Raw genomic sequence first — 17461 nt, 5'->3', positions numbered from 1 at the left:
ATCCACGTGTGATCTGGTTTGTTTCCCTTACTTTGGAAATCTGACCATGAAATCATTTCTACTTTTTTCTCATTGATACTTAAGGACCCCAAACTTCCCACCTTATTTATGTGAGGAATTACTGTTATACCGAGCCCCAAATTGTCGGGAAATGAAGGACCTGCTAAGTTAAAGCAGTGTTTCTACATCCCCTATTCAAAAGGATTCTTGTGGGCATTTATGTAGATTTCCCTGAAAAAATCTCCATGGCTTTCATCTAACCCCACCTTCCAGTGCATTTCTGCCTGTCTGAGGGTCCCTGACATGCCTTCAGCTCCAGCTGGCTGTTTTTGAGGAGACATCCTTGAAGTGCCAGAAGAGCAGACCCCAGAGGTTCAGGCTTGGCTCTAAAATTCATGATCCTAGTGAGGGTGGTGGGATTTTTTTTTTCTTTAATAAAAACCAGACATTTAAGAAATCATTTTAAATCCTTATGGAAGCCGCATGATGCAAAAAAAAATCCATCTTACTTTGACTTTGAAAATATTTTTATTTGAATAGTAAATAGTTATACAGTTGAAACAGTTCTATTGAAGCTTTCTATAAATAGCTAACAATTAAGAAAATAATGTATGTAGAAAAGAGATTGCATTTAAAAGTAAGAGCTGTCAGTTGTACGAGGGCTTCAGGGGCCCTCCAAGCAGAATAAAATGGTAGGTTGTCTGTAATTCGCTCAGATAGGTATAAAAGTTAAAACTTTTAACAGATCCCTTTAGAAAAAGGCTCTCTTCTAAAATGCACAGTGAAATGTCAAGAGTGGCAAGGGGGGGAAGCGTACAAAAAAAAAGATCTGCGATCAAATAATATCATAATCTTCATAATTAATATAAATAAATAAAGAATAAATAACAATTACTCATAAATCAAAATATACATTTAGAGAGAACTCATATAGTCCTACCTCAACAAAGATGATCAAACCAAAGAGTCTTACGTGAAGTATTGAGGCAGTTTCTACAGCATTTTCTGAAAATTCCCTTCCCTCCCCCCAAAAACAATCCCAAACAGACAACAGTTCAAGGCATTTGTGGCTATACTAAAGAAAACTCTTTTTTAAGCAATTTGATTTGTTCACATACAAAAAGGTAAAGCCAGACTCCAGCAGTTCACAAGCCATAATAAAGCTAATCGTGTGGGAAGTTCAATTTACAGCCTGTGAAATATAAAGGCATTTATTCCTCAAGATTCACCCAAAACAACCCGTACGCTACATACATAGAGAGCAGAGATTGGTAGGCGAGAGCAAACCGCATTTCTAGACCATGAACACAGCGAATACTAGCAAGAAAAACAGCTCTCCGCTCCAAGGGGAAGCTTCCAACCACGAGACAAACGCGTACAGCTTTTCTCTCTTGTACAGAAAGAGATTGGCTCCTGTTGCGCCAAAGAGGGAAAGGGGACACAACGCAAAAGGGGGGGGGGCAAAGGAGTCACAACGAGAGGATCGGGGTTACCGTCACGCCACACCGAGAGAAGCGGAGACAACACTTTCACCGGGGGTGGGCGCCCCGGGCGCGGACGCGGGTTCAGGGCGCGCAGGGCGCGCTCTCCTCGTGGGTCTCCAAGAGAAGGCACAGTTCGGGGGAGGGGGCGGGGTGGAGGGCGCGCTCTAGCAGGCCGGACGCACGGGCACCTGCAGGAGGATCACCTGTCTGTTCTCTGACGGGTGGCACTTGTTGATGTGCCGCGTGAGACCAGGCGAGCTGTAGAAGGTGGCCGGGCAGTACTTGCAGGGGAACACCTGGGCGGCGTGCAGCAGGCGCAGGTGGCGCTCCTGGGCGCCCTTGCTGGGGAATGTCTCCCCGCACACCGGGCACAGGTGGCACTCGGCGGACGCGCTCAGGCCCAGCACGCCGGCCGCCTCGCCGTCGCCGGCCGCCTCCTGGGGCGCCTTCTCGTCGGGCCCAGGGTACAAGGCCAGTAGGTCCTCAGCCGGAGGTGCGGGCGGCCCGCCCTTGGCCTGCAGCGCCTGGTGGTGCGCCAGCAGGTGCTTGCGCAGATAGGCCTGGCGGCGGAACTTCTTGGCGCAGTGGTGGCACTCGTAGAGCCCGTCCTCGGAGCCCGACTCGGACACGCCGCCGGGGCTCGGGGTGTCGCGGTCGCTGCCGCCGCCTGTCGCCTCCCGCGCCTCAGCCCTGGCAGCGGTGTCAGGCTCCGACACGCGGGCGGCGGCGGGCGCAGGCCGCGGTTTGTGCCAGCGGCGGTGCGAGGCCAGGTTGGCTGGGCAGCTAAAGACCTTGGCGCACTCGGGGCAGCGGTACTCCACGCGCACAATGCGCGAGCACTTGTGCTGCGCCAGCGCGAACGGGTCGGCGTACTCCTCCTTGCAGAGCTGACAGATGAACTCGCCCAGCGGCCGCGCCGCGCCCCCCGCCCGGCCCCGCGGCGCTTCCACCGGGCCCTCCTTGATCTTGAGCCCCAGCACAGGCGACGTGGTCACCTCGTCCTCGAAGTGCAGCTTGCGGATGGCTTTGGGCTTCTTGGCGCCCGGGGCCTTGGCTACCTTGGCTGGCGGCTCGGCGGCGGCGGCGGAGGGGGGCGCGGGCCGCTTGCCCGGGGGCCGCAGGGAGGCGGCGGGGGGCATCGGGGGCCCGGGCCCTGGGCCCCGGGCCGCCTCGGCGCCCGCGGAGAACGCCGTGCCCATCTTGAGCTCGGCGGGCGCGAAGAGCAGAGGGTCGCCGCCGCAGGTGCCGCCGCCGCCCGTGCCGTTCGCGCCGCCGCCGCCGCCACCGCCTCCGAGCAGAGCGGCGGGCGTGGGGAAGGACTCGGCCGAGACCGGCGACCCGAGGTTGAAGCTGCGCTCGAAGTACTTGTGCTTCTCGTGCTCGCGGCTCACGGGCCGCGTGGGGCTGTAGAGCGGCGCCGGGTGCGCGGCCTCAGGGTTGCCGAAGTGCGCGGCCCGCGGGCCCGGCGGGGGCGGCGGCGGGCCCGGCGCGCAGGCGAGCGCGGCAGCGAGCGCCGCATGGGCGCGCTCGGCGGGCGGCAGCAGCGGTCCCGGCCCCGGGCTCTGCGCCGGGGGCGAGGCTCGGGCGCCCCCGCAGCCAGGCGAGAGCAGCAGCGCGCGGTCGCCGTCCTCGCCGCCGCGGACCCGGTAGGACACGGGCGTGGACTTCTTGCTGCGCTTCACCAGGAAGCCGCGGGGCATGTTGGCGCGGCGCGAGGGCAAGGCACTGGCTCTGTCCCACCTCCGCGCTCGGCCCTGGCGGCCCTTAGTGCCCCCGGCCCATGGCCCGGGCGCGGCGGCTGCGGGACTCGCGTGGCGCCGGCGGCGGCTCGGCCCGGCTCTGCGCCCTGCACGCGCGTCCCTGTCCCCGGGCCCGGGAGCCGCTCCCTTTTAACTGGGGGAGGGGGCCATTGTTCTCGCCTCCCGCTTCCCCCGGAGCCAATCAGCGCGCCCGCAGCTCCTCCGCCTGGTCGGGTGGGAGGGCGACGGGGCGGCAAAAAGGGGGCCGGGACTCGGGGGTCGCCCGGTAGGTGCGGCAGATGTACCTGAGGGCGCGGGCCCCCGCGCGCGCCCCGCTGCCGCCCCGCCCGGCGCCGCCGCCCCGCCCGGCCCAGGCACACGCCCGGCCCCGCCTCCCTTCACGGTCTGCTGCTCCTCTATGGGGAGGCGCACGTGCCTGGGCTTTGTGTCTCTCCTCCGGGGGGCGCGGAGCCGCCAAATGGGCCCGTCCATCAGCACGACAATGCACGCCCCCCTCCCGCGCGGGGATTACCCGCGGGTCGCGAGCAAAATAGCAACAAAGGAGAAGAATGGCCCCAAATATGTCAGGAGGGTTCAATCCGCGAGCCGGAGCGGAGGGGGAAGTTGTGTGCGCTGATTGGGTAGGGGCGGCGGTGGGCAGCAGCAGGCGCGGGGGAGATCTGAGTGGGGCTGCTGGGGCGGGAGAGGGGTCGGGGAGGCGCAGGGACTCCGCCTGGTGCTTGGGAAATTATCAAAAATCGAAAATAGCGGCAAAGCCCAGGCGACCGAGAGTGTCGGCCTGGTGGGCCACGGGACCCAGGACTCAAGCGAAAATGGGACCCTGGGGTTCCAAACTTGGGTAGAGGATCTGGCCTTCTGGCTGCTGCCGGGGGCGATGTTTGCGTCCACGGCCTTCGTGCGCCCGCGTGCGTCTGGGTTTTATCTCTAGTTTTAGAAACAGTTGGCACCGCACTTCTTTAATCGCCAGCAGGCGCAGCCCTGGGGCGGGGCGCGGCGGGGGAGGGGGGCAAGTTAGGCTGGGTTCCAAAAGGAACTTGAATTTCTGAACTTTTTTTTTTTTTTTAAGTTCTCCGAAGCTCAAGGATTGGCATCCTTAGAGGAGCCCAGCCCAGGCCACTCTGAGCCTCCGCGAGGCGCGGGGCTGGGTTGATTCGGAAGGAGTTGGCCAAAGGCCGAAACGCGCGGTCGGCCGCGTGCGCCCCACTGAAGTTGGTTTCCGCTCTCCTTGCGCCGCTTCATGCATTTTCATTCGGAGCGGGCATTTTGTCTGCCGGCTGACATCAGATGCTAAATCAAGGGCTCCAATCAAGGCGCAGCGGAATAAAGGGGCCGCCTGTCTGGGCGCGGGGGGGGCCCCCCGGAGCCGTGCCCCCTTCACCTTTGTGAAGGAAATTAACCTCCCGCTATTGAGCGCCGGTCGCGGCCAATCTGGACGCAAAAGAGACGCGTGCTGCCGGCCGGGGGGAGGTGGGGCAATCTGTCCTCAGAGGCAGGCTGCGGCCTCGGAGAGGACAAGCTGCCTCCCCCCTTGCCACCAGGAAAAGACAACAGCGAGGATCCGCACACTCACAACCCCCTACCCACCACCCGGGCAGCCCCGTTTGGACCCAGATCGGGCCCTTTGCCTTCATCCTCTTTCCAACCCAGCCCCAAGGAAACACAAAAGGCAGAATCTTTGGGGGACCGGGGCAGAACCCCAAGAGTTCGTAGTGGGCCTGATCACCCACCACTAGGGAACAAATAGCAAAGCCGCAGAAAATGTCATTATGTTGTGAGGAAAATGTCACCCACTTTATTGAGAGAGAAGGAAACGGACATTTTTTTTCTGGAAAGCTCTGTGCACCTATATAGATTATGCTGAGTTTTGCTTATGCTTAATGCCACTGAAGGTATTTAATTATTTTTGGATTTTCCCTCTGAAAATACCCTGGCGGGGAAATTAAGCAGATTTTTAATTTTTTTTTTAAGAATCCACGTGAGCAATAAGTTGTAATGGGGCAATTGTTAGGCGTATTCAAAGGGTTAACCAAAAGGAAAGATATTTGATGATTTTATGTTTGTGATCTTTTTTAAACTCAGACTAAAAAGAGAAGAATACATATAATGGAATATATTTTGAAAGCTCTCACCCTCGTTTTAAAAATGCTAACTGTGGTGAATGCTAATCCTCGAAAAGTTAGAAATTCTAAAATGAGTTTATCTAAAATTTATAAATATGTTTCAATCTAAAAGTAACTGATGTTACTTCCTTGCTCTTTTGAGCGCTGATTAATACTGCTGATGAAATTAGAAGTAGGAGAGGGATTCCGGGACAGCTTTGGCCAATTTTATTTTCTAATCACGAGTCCCATCTGGATTGTGGAATAATAGGGCGGGGGCTCCGCACGCTGTCCCCAACTGACTGCAGGGTATTTGGTCTTGCATGTGTAACACTGCTTTCATTCAACAGATAACAGCGAGTTAGTCACCTTGTGAATCCTTTAAAAATAACAACACGCATAATTGTAAAGAGGGCGGGGGGTGGAGGCAAAAAAACCAAACCAAAGCGAAATCCTTCCTGAATGCAGCGAATTCAAACGGGTTCTGAATTAAGCCTAGAGAATCTATTGAACACTATTGAGATACTGAGATTCAATGGATCTTTTGCTTAGTTTGTGGTTTTTAGTCTTGCCAGGGAAAGTGAAATCTGCTTTCAGACGAGTACGGTCGAAATAAACGGAAACTTGAAAGATGCTAGTATTTGAAACTAATTTCATGTCTCAGCACTGGGGAAGAATTAGGCTGAGGGCGCACGCAAACACCAGCAACCTCCAAGTATGTACAGCCTTGGACCTGGTTATAAGTTTCCGTTGTCTTCTGAGTGATCTCATTTCTCAGAATCTGCGCGCCTGCAGTCCCCCGTCCCTATGGGGGCTTCGGGTCGAAACATTTGTCTTCTACTGAGAAGGGCAAAGAGCCACCACGCTGCGCCTCGGCGGCCGGCCTTTACGCACTGCGATTCCGAGTGGGCGCCGCGTGGAGTTGGGTCGCGGAAACACTGAGCACAGCTTTGCCTCCCTCCAGAGAAGGTTCACCGGAGTCGGCGAACAGAGGGATGCAAGGCAGGTCCCCGAAGTGTCCTTCCCAGGCCTCAGGAGACTCCTCCCCTTTCTGTGGAGTCGGTCCGGGCCAGCGCTTTGGAAACATTCGGCAGCCTCATTGCTTCTCGTCCCTGCAGACCCCGCTGCGGGTTCTTCCTTTGACGGCCGCAGGGCCAGGCTCTTTAATTTTTTTTTTTTTTGGGGGGGATACTGGTTTCCCAAGTAGCCGTCGGGGAGCGCGCGGGGGTTCACTGTGAACCCCAGCTCAAGAGTCTAGCTCCGGGGAGCTTCTCGAAAGCGCGAAGCTTGGAAATAGGCGCCAAAGCGGGGGATTTCGGCCTAGGAATTGTCCGGTGGGGTGTCGAGTTGTCCAGGCGGCCACTGAGCTCCTGAGAGGCGGAGACGGGAGGGTCCGCAATCCTACCGCGCTGCGAGTTTAGAGACACTCGGAGGGGCGAGAGGGGGTTGACAGCGCTCCCCGCCAACATCCCTATCCCCACTCTGCTGTGGACCCTTCTCCGGGACTCACAGAAGCCCCACCCCAGGCCCTCCGTGCCCACCAGCCGCGACCCGGCCTGAACCGCTCGTTACCGCCGCCGAACCAGCCGTCAGGTCCCGGAGGGGCCCGCGCCCCAGTGAACAGGGCGAGCGCGGGGCCCGAGCCCGGGAGAGGCTTTGTGTTTGCAGGAATGAGGGGTTGTTGTGTCAGTCCCAGGGGCACGCGAGAGACACGCGCAGCCCGCCCGCCCGCCACCCCGCCCGGCCCGGTCGGGCCTCCAGGAACCTTCCGGGCCCCCGCCCGCGGGCCGTTGCCTTTGTTCGGCATATTAGCATAAAGCTGCCATGGATCTCTCGTTTAAATAATTCCACACAAAAGGAGAGTGCTTGAAAGAGAGCGAACAAGGGAGAATCCGCGAGGCTGCGCCTTCCGCAGGGCGCGGGGAGGGACCGCGCTCAAGTATTTCCCTCCCCTCGAGTTTCGAGTGCCCCCGGCAATCTGCTGCGCACCCATTATTCGGCCGGGGGCCGACGGGGTAGCTGGCCTCTTCTTTTATCCTCCCGAGTGTGCCGTCGGGGCCACTGCACGCTCTGTGAAGTGCCCTCGGGGCTGTTTGTTTTTGCCTCGGGTGGGACCCTGGGAGGGGCGGGGGACCAGAGGCTCCCGGGCCCCGGGACGGGAAGGGTGGTGTTGGCTTTGGCTGGCAAAGGCGAAGCCAGAAAATGTGGAAAAGCCCAAAGCAGAGAATTATGACAGTTAGAGCTGGAATGGCACTGAACGGACCAGGATGACATTAAACGTGGGGTGCACGAGGGAACTGCTTGCACCTGTGAAGCGGCGGCCCCACTCCCCGCGCGCCGCCGTCTCAGAAAAGGAAGCGACAACACCCTCAGCAAAAACTGACCGGAAAGGCCACGACTCCGATCCTCCTCTTCGTCGCCCGCCCCAGGGGGGACCAAGAGGTGGCCAGTCCCCTTCGGGCCAGAAGGGGCGCACACTTCGCCTTGGCCTCAGTGCCCCCTTTCTTGTGGCTGCTTTGGGGTTTGGGTGTAAGTGTTGTTTCCCCGCGTCCAGTATTCCTCTCCTACCCCCTTTAGCTCCCTGCGACTCCTATCTCTTGCCTCCCTCTTCTGTCCCACTCCCATCCCTCCTGTCCCCCTTTCCTCCTTCTCCTACTCCCCTAGCCTCTTTCCCCACCCCTCCCTCCTGTCTCTCACTTCGTGACACTCGCTGCCCCACCCCAGGTTTCCCACTTCCCACTCTCTGTCTCAGCACCCTCAACTCTCTCTCCCTTAGACTCTCACCTTTTTTTCTCTCCGGTTCTCTCCCTGCGGCTCTCCCCCCCCCCCAACCCCTTTCTCTCTTGCTCTCTCTCCTCTCCCCTCCCAGCCGCACATCAGTCCCTATCCTCCCCAGCTCTCCTCTCCCCATCTCTTTTCCCTTCCCCTTTCCCCCCTCCCTCCCTCTCCCCCCACTCTTCTCCCCCTCTGGCTCTCCCCCCTCCCCGCAGGCCAACGTGTGTTATTTTATTTGTCTAGAGAGAGCCTATTTGTTCAGTGATGTGTGGCCTCCTGGCCGCCGGCTTTAATGGGGAATGCGGAGGCTTGGTTTCTGTGAGCATTAGCATACAGCTGCCGGCTCGCTGCCCGTCCCGGCGCTCGGGCTCGCCGCATCCCAGCCTTATCATCACCTCTTCTCTCAACCAGAAAACAATCAACAGCTCCTCACAAGCGGCCACTTTCGAGACCCTCTCCCTTCTTCTTGGCTAGCATTCCCTCACCGGGTGCGGGGTGAGCTCTCTCCCTCCCTTCCTCTCTCTCTCTCTCTCTCTCTCTCTCTCTCACACACACACACACACACACACACTTTTCTTCTAAGGATAAATATTGACTGGCTGGCTTTACATTTTCTCCTCCATGCAGCGCTCCCTTTCCTCTGTCAGCTCATCTTTTATTTTTCTTTGGCCTTCCTGTGATATTTGGGTACAAGGAGCCATTTTTGGAAAGGGGTGGGTGTACTCTATCACAAACCCACATACCAGCATCAGAGGCCTCTGTGAAGCATGGCAGGTGCATGTGATTTGGGGGGAATAAAACTTGGGGGAAATTAACTTTGGTGTTTTCTTGTCACTGTGCTTTGTTCAAAACTATAGAATTCCAAGATCAGCCTTGGAGCCCGAGATGCCCCCAACTCTGTGCTGAAATATGCAGGGACTTCGCGCATTCATCTGTCTCTACAGAATCGATGCCTGTGCACGCACAGAGAAGTCCAAATATTGTTCTCTCTGAAGCCCTTTCTTTGGCCAGGCTTTATCATCAGTGAGGAGTAAATATCTTTATTCTCTCGAAGCCCTGAACACGGCCAATGTCAAGGCCAAATCAATGACCCTTGGGTTCTTCTCTTACTTTTAGAAAAGTTGTCCTTGGGTGGTAAAATGCTGACGTGCAACAGAGATGCTAAAGTTCCTGCCCAGACTTGGGAAATGACTCACTTCGTGAATACGGGACGATGGTGAGAATGACCTCGCCAGACATTTTGTAGACTAAAACCCATTCTGCACATTTTTCAAATCCAAGCCTACTTTTTAAAAAGCAGCAAAGAAAAACTTGCTATCGTATGAATGCATGATTCAATTTTAAGGTCAGCATTGTCAAGGGGGGTCACATTTATGTAACTAGAAGGCTTTTGATGGTAATACTTGGTTGCAGAAATCCTAACTGTTGATCCTTTGAGGTTGTTCAGTTAATCTCACCCAAGGGTCCCAGGTCCTGTCATAGAAACTTGCTGCATTTACTGATGAATTTGACCCAGGACCTCTCAGGGGAAGGGGGCTAAGGGTGGGGGGATAGATCCTCAAGCTGCCTTATTCACCAGCCCCTGAGATATGGTTCCATGTGTGTTGGTTTGCAGTTTGAAGAGCCAACCGGTAGGGACTTTTCTCCATTCAAGTTATACTGTTTGTAGCACGTGGCCGAAGCTGGGCCTCCCTCTAAACGACCCATGCATGTGTGAAACATCTGTGTGAAGGAATTAGCAGACTTTAGTTCTTGCTTTTGCTTGCCTCAGAAAAATTGGAATCTAAATTTCCCTTTTGAGAAGTATCAGTTTGATAGTGGGTGTATAATTCTGTATCACCAACTATGATTTTCCCTCCTTTTTTTTAAAAGTTTTTTTTTAAGATTTTTTATTTATTTGAGAGAGAGAGCACAAGCAGAGGGAGAAGCAGGCTCCTCACCCAGCATGGAGCCCGATGCGGGACTCGATCCCAGGACCTCGGGATCATGACCTGAGCCAAAGGCAAACGCCCAACCGACTGAGCCATGCAGGTGTCCCTGATTTTCCCTCCTAATAGCTGTGTGACCCTTGTAATTGTGCCAACTTTGGCTAAACGTTAATATAAATACATAAAACTTGAAAAACTGCAATTGCATCCATGAAAAACAATTTTAAGCCCTGTTGATCAAAAATTCAGTCGTGAATTGTGTCAGGCTATCTATTAAAAGAGACCCAAATAAAAACTATTGTTGTTCCTCCACCCCTATGTTTTCTAGTGGGCACAAAATTTGCTTTATTTATAAGAAAGAGGGTTTCTGAGCCACGTTACAAGTGACTCGTACCAGAGGCCCCGGTGCAAAGCAACAGTGCGAAGGGTCAAAGGAAATGAACTACACTGATTTCCCACTACTATTTTCTCATCTAAAACCTGTGTGTGAGCCTGTGTGATCTTAGAGTTTTTGTTCTCATAACCTACAACGTTAAAATACAGAAATTGTGATAGGAGCTGCCTTATTTTCAAAGCTCACATATGATGTTGGATTACAGGGCTAATATCTCATCATCTGTTTCACCGATTTTCCATACTAGGCACGTGGTTTTCTTTTTCATCACCCAGGAGTATTACTGGGTAAACGGGAAGAACTAACAAAATTGGTGGCAGGGCATTTCCGGAAATCTGTCAGACCCAACGTAAAAACAAGTCTTACACAGTGCGTCCCATTTTATTGCTGAAATGGATTATTCTGCACTGGAACACGCCTGGTGTTCAAAAGCGGCTCCCTGCCCCAGAATAGAGACCCACGGCCGGGCGCCACCTACTGGGACGATAGAAAACTACAGGCGTTTGTGGAGGCGGAAAAGAAGTCACTAAACCACAATGGTGCTTGGTAGTCAAGCCAGGCTTCAGAGAGGTTTCCTATTTATACTGAGCACTTCCAGGAACTCCACGTGTGAACACAATAAAGTGGAGACCGTGGCCACAACTAAATGATGCCTGGCCATGCGTACATGGGCAGGTGGTAGTGATTATAGTGCAGGTAGTCAAGAATGCTCTTCTCCACCAGTGACTTGTAGATGGTTTCCTGGAAGACTCTTTTGAGATATTTCCTGGGCTTCTCATTCAGGTTAATTTCCTCATCTTCTATCTGCCGGGCTAGCTGTTCTATGGAAGGAAGGTCTTCCTCCTGGAAAACACAGGAAGAGGCCAGATAACAGAAATTACTTGGACAATAAGAGGGCAGTTTCACTAAAATGAAAAAGAGCGCTCATCTTCCTAAGGATGGTCTTTTTTTCCCCCTAGCTTTTTAAATTTTTTATTTTTAATTGTGGCAAAATACACATAAGATCTACCGCTTTAACCATTTTTTTAAAATATAAAGGATAATTTAAGTGGTAACCAAGGACACATATATAAGAAAGTCATCCAATTATGAAGAAAACAGAATTGTGCTATGTACCTCTACTTTCTGTCTGTGAATCTACTACTCTGGGTACTTCATATAAGTATTATCAAACAGCATTAGTCCTCTTGTGACTGTCCTACTGCACCTGGCGTAATGTTCTCAGTGTTCAGCAAGAATAGTAATTTTGAGTTCTTTTTTTTTTTTTAAAGATTTTTTATTTATTTATGTGACAGAGAGACAGCCAGCGAGAGAGGGAACACAAGCAGGGGGAGTGGGAGAGGAAGAAGCAGGCTCCTAGCCGAGGAGCCCGATGTGGGACTCGATCCTGGAACGCCAGGATCACGCCCTGAGCCGAAGGCAGACGCTTAACGACTGCGCTACCCAGGCGCCCCTTGAGTTCTTAATATTCAGATAAAAATTATCTGTAGATCACACTTGTTTTAAAAATAAGAAAGGAAGTGATTAAACATTTTTACATGAAAACTTCTAGATGTTTCACATGATTACCGTCTTCTCAAGAAATAGGATTTAAAAAGCTCTTAAATTCTTAGTCAAGTCAAATTTCATTGACATCTTTAAAGATAAGGCTTAGAAGAGAAAGGCAATTATCATATGGCTTCTCTCATCTATGGAACATAAGAACTAGGAAGATCAGTAGGGGAAGAAAGGGATAAAGAAAGGGGGGGTAATCAGAAGGGGGAATGAAACATGAGAGACTATGGACTATGAGAAACAAACTGAGGGCTTCAGAGGGGAGGGGGATGGGGGAATGGGATAGACTGGTGATGGGTAGTAAGGAGGGCACGTATTGCATGGTGCACTGGGTGTTATACGCAACTAATGAATCATCGAACTTTACATCGGAAACCGGGGATGTACTGTATGGTGACTAAAATAATATAATAAAAAATATTATTATAAAAAAGATAAAGCTTAGAGAGAATAGCTATTTAAAGTTGAGATATGCTGTGCATATCTGTAATATATTAGGAGATTTCCCAACGTTTTATTATAGAAGTATTCAAACAGAGGCAAGTTGACTGAATTGTACACTTAGCACCGGCACACACACCACTGGGTTCCATAGGGTTAATGTTTTACCCTATTTGCTTCATCATACACCTGCCCATTGATAGAAGGTTGTTATATAATTCACGTCTCCAAGGTTTGAGCTGTCTGCATTCTGAACACTACAGTAATTCCAAATTACCCTAACAGAAGAGTCACGGGGACTTTGATGGTATATTTACTTAAACTTCCAATAATTTTAATTTTGAACAGGAAAAAAGTAGATGACTCGCAGAGTTCTAACGGATCATTAATTTATTAATAGTAAGAATTTTATAGATAGGAAAATAGGTTCAAACGTTATGGAAGCATAACAGAATTATCATTTGATCATTTAAGTGAGACACTACCAGGTGTTGGAGATTACACACACTTCACTTGTCACTGGGGCTCAGAGGACTTCAGATTTATATCAGTGCAACAAAACAGTGACAGAGAAAAAGGCACCCGATGCTCAGGACCTAATATTAGAGGTGCTGAAACATTTGCATCCTGCTAGAATGTCCCCAAGCATTTATTCCACAAGATTCCTTAGTTTTTCAGAGAACTGTATCAAGCAAAAATGACTTTGCAAAAATGACTTTACCAAAATTATAGAAGATTTGGGGTTCATGATGTGTGGTGCTGTTCTGACAATGGGGTAAATACTATAAAATCACAAAATGGAGCTTTTATCTAAGACAAATACTCTCTAGATTGTAAACAGATTTTTGTGGATTTGTCTTTTATAGTGTGTCTTCTCCGTGTGACCATCTCCACTCAGTGTAACCATCTCCCCCTCAGTGTGACCATCTCCCCTCAGTGTGACCATGTCCCCTCAGTGTGACTATCTCCCCCCCTCAGTGTGACCATCTCCCCTTTTCAGTAAGATCGTCTAGTGCCAACACTTGTTATTTCCTTTTTCTTTTTACGATAACCATTCTAGTGGGTGGGAAGTGGTATCTCATTGTAGTTCTGATTTGCATTTCCCTAATGATTAATGATATAAATCTTTCCATGTGAAATTGTTTCACTTCTAGATTATCGATTTTATTCCATTGACCTATATATCTGTCCTTATGCAAGTACCATGCTGTCCTGGTTACTGCTGAATTATAGTAAGTTTTCAAATTGCAAAGTGTAAGTCCTTCAACTTTTTTTATTTCCAAGTTTGTTTTGGCTATTTGGAGTCTCTTGCATTTCCTATGAATTTTTCCATTTCTGCAAAAGATGCCATTGGGATTTTTCTAGGATTGCATTAAATGTATACATGGCTTTGCGGAATGCTGCCATTTTAACTATATTAAGTCTTCAATTCATGAACACAAACGTCTTTCCATTTATTTAGTTCTGCTTTAATTTCTTTCAGAAATGTTTTGAGGTTTTCAGTGTACAAATCTTACACCTCCTGTTTAAATTTATTCCCAAGTATTTTATTCTTTTTGATGCTATTGTACATAGAATTGTTTTCTTAATTCTACCTTTGGATTATTCATTGCTAATGTAGACAACTGACGATTGTGTGTTGATGTTGTATCCTGTAGCTTTGCTGAATTCATTTATTAGCTCTAGTGTTTTGTAGCTTCTTTCCGATTTTCTACATATACGATCATAGTATCTCAGAAAATGGTTTTACTTCTTCCTTTCCAATGTGGATGCCTTTTGATTCTTTTTCCTGCCTAATTGCTCTGGCTAGAATTTCCAGTACAATGTTGAATGTAAATGGTGAAAGCAGGCATCCTTGTCTTGTTCCAGATCCCAGAGCTAAAGCTTTCAGTCTTTCACTGAGTGTGATATTAGCTGGAGGTTTTTCATAAATACCCTTTATCAGGTTGAGGCAGTTCCCTTTTATTCCTAAGATTTTTAGTGTGTGTGTTTTACCATGAAAGAATGTATGATTTAGTCAAATGTTTTTTTCTGTATCAATGGAGACGACAGCATTTTTTCTCCCTTCATTCTGTTAATGTGGTATATTACACTGATTGATTTTTATATGGTGAACCACTCTTACATTCCTGGAGTAAATCTCAGTTGGCCATGGTGTATAATCCTTTTGATATACTGTTGGATTTAGTTGGCTAGTATTCTGTTGAAGATTTTTAGGTCTAAATTCATAAGGGCTATTGGTCTGTAGTTCTCTTCCCTTTTGATGTATTTGGCTTTGGTATCAGGGTAATGCTGGCCTCAAAGAATGGGCTGGAAAGTATTCCTTTCTCTTCATTTTTTTTTTGAGAAGTTAGAGAAGGATTACTGTTAATTCTTCTTTAAATGTTTGGTAGAATTTGCCATCTGGTCTTGAGCTTTTCTCTGTCATGAAGTTTTTGATTGCCGAGTTGATACCTTCACTTATTATAGGTCTGTTGAGATTTTTTTAAATTTCTTTTGCATCAGTTTTTTAGTTTGTATGTTCCTAGAAGTTAGTCCATTTCATCCAGGTTATCTATCTAGTTGGTTGGCATACAGTTGTTCACAATATTCTCTTATAATCCTTTGTTTTTTCTGTAAGATCAGTGGAAATGTTCCCACTTTCACTTTTTTTTTTCTTTAAGAGAGGAAGAGGGAAAGGGACAATCTTAAGCAGGCCCCATGCCCAGAGTGGAGCACAACTCGGGACTCAATCTCATAACCCTGAGATCTTGACCTGAGCTGAAATCGAGAGTCAGACACTCAACTGACTGGAGTCACCCAGGCACCCCTCCCACTTTCATTTCTGATTTTAGTAATTAGAGTCTTTATCCTTAGTCTAGCTAAAGGCTTGTTAATTTTGTTGATTTTTTCAAAGAACTATCTTTTGGTTTCACCAGTTTTCTCTGTTGGTTTTCTACTCCCTCTTTCATTAATCTCTACTCTAATTTTTATAATTTCCTTCCTTCTGCTAGCATGGGGTTTAGTTAGGTTTCCTTGAAGCATAAAATTAGGTTAGTGATTTGAGATATTTCCTTTTTACAACTCTGGGCATTCACAGCTACGAATTTCCCTCTGAAAACTGCTTTAGCTGTATCCCATTACTTTCGGTATGTTGTGGTTTTGTTTTCATTTGTTTCTAAGCATTTCTAATATCTCATTGACTTCTTTAAAATCAAAGAAGTTGCTTAAGAGTCTGTTTTTAATTTCCACAATTTTGTGAAATTTTTTCCTTCTTTTTTGATTTCCAGTTTTATTCCATTGCAGTTGGAGAATATACTTTGTATGATTTAATCTTTTAAAATTTATTGACACTTGCTTTGTGGCCCAACATATGGCCTCTCTTGCAGAATGTTCCGTATATGCTTAAGAACAATGTTCATTCTGCTGTTGTTGAGTAGAGTGTTTTGTGTTTATCTGTTAGGTCTATTTGGTTTTTTAGAGTGTTAAGTCCCCTATTTCCTTATTGATCTTCTATCTGGTTGTACTATCCATTATTGAAAGTGTGATATTGAATTCCCCAGGTCTTATTTTAATAATAATTTTTTATTATATTATGTTAGTCACCATACAGTACATCCTTAGTTTTTGAGGTAGTGTTCCATGATTCATTATTTGCATATAACACCCAGTGCTCCATGCAATATGTGCCCTTCTTAATACCCATCACCAGCCTATCCCCCTCCCCTCTGAAGCCCTCAGTTTGTTTCCCAGAGTCCATAGTCTCTCGTGGTTCATTCCCCCTTCTGTTTACCGCCCCCTTCAATCTTCCCTCCCTTCTCCTGCTGATCTCCCTGCTATTTGTTATGTTCCATAAATGAGTGAAACCATATGATAATTGGCTTTCTCTGCTTGACTTATTTCACTTAGCATAATCTCCTCCAGTCCCGTCCATGTTGCTGCAAATGTTGGGTAATCGTTCTTTTTGATGGTTGAGTAATATTCCATTGTGTATATGAACCACATCTTCTTAGTCCATTCATCTGTTGAAGGGCATCTGGGCTCCTTCCACAATTTAGCTATTGTGGACAAAGCTGCTATGAACATTGGCGTGCATATGACCCTTCTCTTCACTACGTCTGTATCATAGGGTAGCTCCATTTTTAACTTTTTAAAGGACCTCCACACTGTTTTCCAAAGTGGCTGTACCAACTTGCATTCCCACCAACAGTGTAAGAGGGATCCCCTTTCTCCACATCCTCTCCAACATTTGTTGCTTCCTGCCTTGTCAATTTTTACCATTCTAACTGGCGTAAGTTGGTATCTCAAGGTGGTTTTGATTTTAATTTCCCTGATGGCTAATGATTTTGAACATTTTTTCATGTGTCTGTTAGCCATTTATATGTCTTCATTGGAAAAGTGTCTGTTCATATCTTCTGCCCATTTTTGATTTGATTATTTGTTTCACATGTATTGAGTTTGAGAAGTTATTTGTAGATCTTGGATACCACTCTTTTATCTGTAGTGTCATTTGCAAATATCTTCTCCCATTCCGTGGGCTGCCTCTTAGTTTTTTTTTGACTGTTTTCCTTGGCTGTACAGAAGATTTTATCTTGATGAAGTCCCACAAGTTCTTTTTTTCTTTTGTTTCTCTTGCCTTTGGAGATGTGTCATGAAAAAAGTTGCCATGGCCGATGTCAAAGAGGTTACAGCCTGTGTTCTCCTCTAGGATTTTGATGGATTCCTGTCTCACATCGAAGTCTTTCATCCATTTGGAGTTTATCTTTGTGTATGGTGTGAGAGAGTGGTCAAGTTTCATTCTTCTGCATGTAGCTGTCCAATTTTCCCAGCACCATTTATTGAAGAGACTGCCTTTTTTCCACTGGATGTTTTTCCCTGCTTTGTCAAAGATTAGTTGCCCATAGAGCCGAGGGTCCATTTCTGGGGTCTCTATTTTGTTCCATTGGTCTATGTGTCTGTTTTTGTGCCAGTACCATGCTGCCTTCGTGATCACAGCCCAGGTCTTATTTTAGAACCATTTCTTCTTTCAGTTCTATCAACTTTTGCT

The 17461-nt window shown here is 48.7% G+C and overlaps 2 protein-coding genes across 2 annotated transcripts in view; both read right to left on the bottom strand.

The window, feature by feature from the left end:
- Nucleotides 1-561: 561 nt before the first annotated feature.
- Nucleotides 562-3184, bottom strand: INSM1 (INSM transcriptional repressor 1). The gene has a single exon (XM_045810490.2). The coding sequence runs from the start codon at nucleotides 3182-3184 to the stop codon at nucleotides 1649-1651; it is 1536 nt and encodes a 511-aa protein (XP_045666446.2). The 3' UTR covers nucleotides 562-1648.
- A 7116-nt stretch (nucleotides 3185-10300) lies between these two features.
- CFAP61 (cilia and flagella associated protein 61) overlaps nucleotides 10301-17461 on the bottom strand; it is a 295349-nt gene continuing 288188 nt past the window's right edge. The window contains exon 27 of the mRNA XM_045805725.2: nucleotides 10301-11283. Within this exon, the coding sequence (XP_045661681.1) occupies nucleotides 11083-11283 (201 nt within the window). The 3' untranslated portion in view covers nucleotides 10301-11082. The remainder of the gene's footprint in view (nucleotides 11284-17461) is intronic.

This window comes from Ursus americanus, chromosome 22 (genome assembly GCF_024610735.1).
Source record: "Ursus americanus isolate L20-20 chromosome 22, mUrsAme1.1.p, whole genome shotgun sequence".
NCBI classification, from domain to species: Eukaryota; Metazoa; Chordata; class Mammalia; order Carnivora; family Ursidae; genus Ursus; species Ursus americanus.
This window is presented reverse-complemented; position numbering and strand designations above follow the sequence as displayed.

What these genes read in the sequence shown, in the direction of transcription:
- INSM1 (XM_045810490.2), bottom strand. Translation starts at nt 3,184, where the DNA reads ATGCCCCGCGGCTTCCTGGTGAAGCGCAGCAAGAAGTCCACGCCCGTG.